This window comes from Trichechus manatus, unplaced genomic scaffold (assembly GCF_000243295.1).
Source record: "Trichechus manatus latirostris isolate Lorelei unplaced genomic scaffold, TriManLat1.0 scaffold00039, whole genome shotgun sequence".
Lineage (NCBI taxonomy): Eukaryota > Metazoa > Chordata > Mammalia > Sirenia > Trichechidae > Trichechus > Trichechus manatus.
The window spans coordinates 10,637,572-10,640,263 of NW_004443975.1; the positions used below are offsets into that span (position 1 = coordinate 10,637,572).

The 2,692-nt window shown below is 41.5% G+C and overlaps 1 protein-coding gene across 4 annotated transcripts in view; it reads left to right on the plus strand.

The window, feature by feature from the left end:
• Positions 1 to 2,692, plus strand: part of LBR (lamin B receptor) — a 20,496-nt gene that overhangs the window by 16,611 nt on the left and 1,193 nt on the right. For all 4 annotated transcript variants that reach the window (XM_023730937.1, XM_023730938.1, XM_023730936.1 and 1 more), the window contains one exon: positions 11 to 136. In XM_023730937.1, coding sequence (XP_023586705.1) covers positions 11 to 136 — 126 coding nt within the window. The remainder of the gene's footprint in view (positions 1 to 10; positions 137 to 2,692) is intronic.

Here is a 2,692-nt window from a genome sequence, read left to right on the forward strand (position 1 = left end):
TTATTTTCAGGTGCTTATTAACTTGGTGATGCTTTTGGCTGAGATGAAATTCCAGAATCGTGCTGCTCCGTCCTTAGCAATGGTTTTGGTTAACAGTTTCCAGCTCTTGTACGTGGTGGATGCTCTTTGGAACGAGGTAATTAATTTTAAGAGCCAAGGCCTTGGTGTTGGACACGTATGAGTGTGGGTGAGTAACCTGGTCCTCGTCTTACACAGTGCGGGTAGCACAGCCTGCTTCAAAGGGTGGTTGTGAAGTTAAGTGAGACAGTCCATGGGAAACATTTAGCCAGCACACACAATAAACACTAAGAGATGATATGTGACTATTATTTTTAGAAATTTGATAATACTTCCACGTATACTAGCTGTTCTTTTAGATGCTGAAGGTCTAAGATATGTGGATCTTAGCTTTTGATTTTGTGGTGGTGACCAATTCACATAAATAGAATTCCCTGTCTCAGTTATTACATCATATGAAAATGGATGGACAGGTTAGAAAGGTGTTTTTGGATTGTCAGGAGGCAGCTAGTTCTTAATGGGGGAAATGTTTATTATCAGCGTTTCAAAATACAAAGAGCTCTGATCAGATGGATATAAAATCAGATATTGTGATACACTGAGGAAGCTAGTTTAAATAAAGCTAAGTTTCCAACTCGTGGCTTTTCTCATACATTGGTAAGTCATCAACATTTTCTATTTGAAGATTAACAGGTGCTTTGCTAGTCTTTTTTGGCACAATCAAACCTATTTTTTTAAAAAAATTGTTTCTTCCTCAGGCCTATTTCCCAACTATTTTATCATATTCATTGTTTACCTTTTATTCATCTCCAAATTCCAAGTGGAATTTTCTTTCAGTTTTAAAAGCGAAATTGGCACCCCTACGTTAAAATGTTACAAAATAGGTTTTCACGACAGTTTGTTGACATTTTGAGAGAAGGCCTCTTTCCTTTGAGTCTGAGGCACTTTTTAAAAAAAGTTTTATTTGGTCATTAGCACTTCCTTGCTTTTCTTTGGGAGGATTAGGACCTCTTTGAGGCAAACACCCCCCAGTTACAAGTAGACTATTAATATCCCCTTAGGACAGGTTCTTGTGAAGCTCTGGTGAAGTGTGAAGATGGTGATAGCATCTGACAGTAGAGTCTCTTAAAGATTCTAAAAGTCTACCCAAAATTAAACAAAAAAAGAAAAACACCTCTTTTGTAAATTCACTCATCATCAGCAATGTAGGTTTATCTGCTATTGTGTAATAAATAGTCCCCAAGAAGCAGGCAGGTTACATTTTACAAGTCAAGTGATACTTCACTGTTGCTTTATTGCCTCAGGGATTTTTTTGTTTAACTTTTCTTTCCAGTGGCTTTTTAATTAGTGATTCTTCATAGTTTTTTCCTTCTAGCTTTCTGTCAGGTAGTGATCATCACTTTTTAATTGGCTTATAAATTCATATTTTTCTACAGACTTAGCCAAACATTGACTTCTGTTAATTAAAAGAAAAATTTGCATGTTTTCAAACTCTTCAGGCAATGTTAGCATAGCCCCGGGACTAGCGGGCTGGAGCTGGGAAGTTATTTGTTTTCCGTACATTACCAGCATCTCAGCGAGGTTGTAACGAGCTTCTTGAGGAAGTGACTTGATTTTATGATCTTCCTTAGCATCTGGCACGCTGCTGGGCAGTTTAGCAGATGCTTAATAACCTTCTGGTGACGTTGGTCGACAGAAATTTCCTTAAGGCAACTGAGAGAATGCCAGCTGAAATATAAATGACCCTTCTTCATTTGCTGCTCTGACCCCTGTCCTGTGAATGCCGCAGTGAGCCGGCTGGGGCTGAGGGTCCTGCATGCTGGGCCCCAGGTCCTCACCCACTGCAGGCTCCCATGGGCCCTTTCTGTTATCCCTGCAGCCGCCTTCGTCTGCTCCCATCTTTGTATCACCCTATCCCGTTTTGGTCCAGGAAATCTGGGTCCTGAAATTCTGGGTCTTGAGAGCTTATGCGAATATGAAATGGGCATTTGGCCCAGTAAGGGTCTAGAGTTTGTGACCTCAGCTTTTTCTGTTCCATGGTCTTTTTGCTTTCTTTCTGGAAAAAACTACTCTTTGAATTAGTTGAGGTATAAGTCATTTTCTTTATGTAGAACATTCTGATTCTTCAGCAGAACTTACGCTGTTGCAGTTTTTATACGTCAGTGGTATGTACTGAAGTTGGAGGCAGTTAGGGACACTCTCCGGCCGGACCTCCGGAGTCTCCGCACTCCAGCTCTCCAGACCCAGAGGTGACCTGGCTCAGGGTGCTTGCTTGTGCCAACCAGATCTCAGAGAGTGACACACTTATTAATTTACCATGAGAAGCAAAGCAGTCAGTTCACCATGCTGCCAGCTAACTTACTTTTCTTCTGTGGAAAATCTATATGAAAAGCCAAATTATGATCAGAACCTAGGTTGGTGGGCATGGAATTGAAACGAAAGGAGTTGGCGATCTTATTCCTCCAGAAGACATCGTTTGAACACAAACTTCATGCTGGCACTGTGCTAGGTGCTGGGGTGACAAAGGTGACAACACATGGCCTCTATCTTTTAGAGACTTGTCGTCTAGTGGAGGGAGCCCTGGTGGCACAGTGGTTAAGAACTGTGGTGAGCTATGGCTGCTAACCAAATGATTGGCAGTTCGAATCCACCAGCCGCTCCTCGGAAACCATAT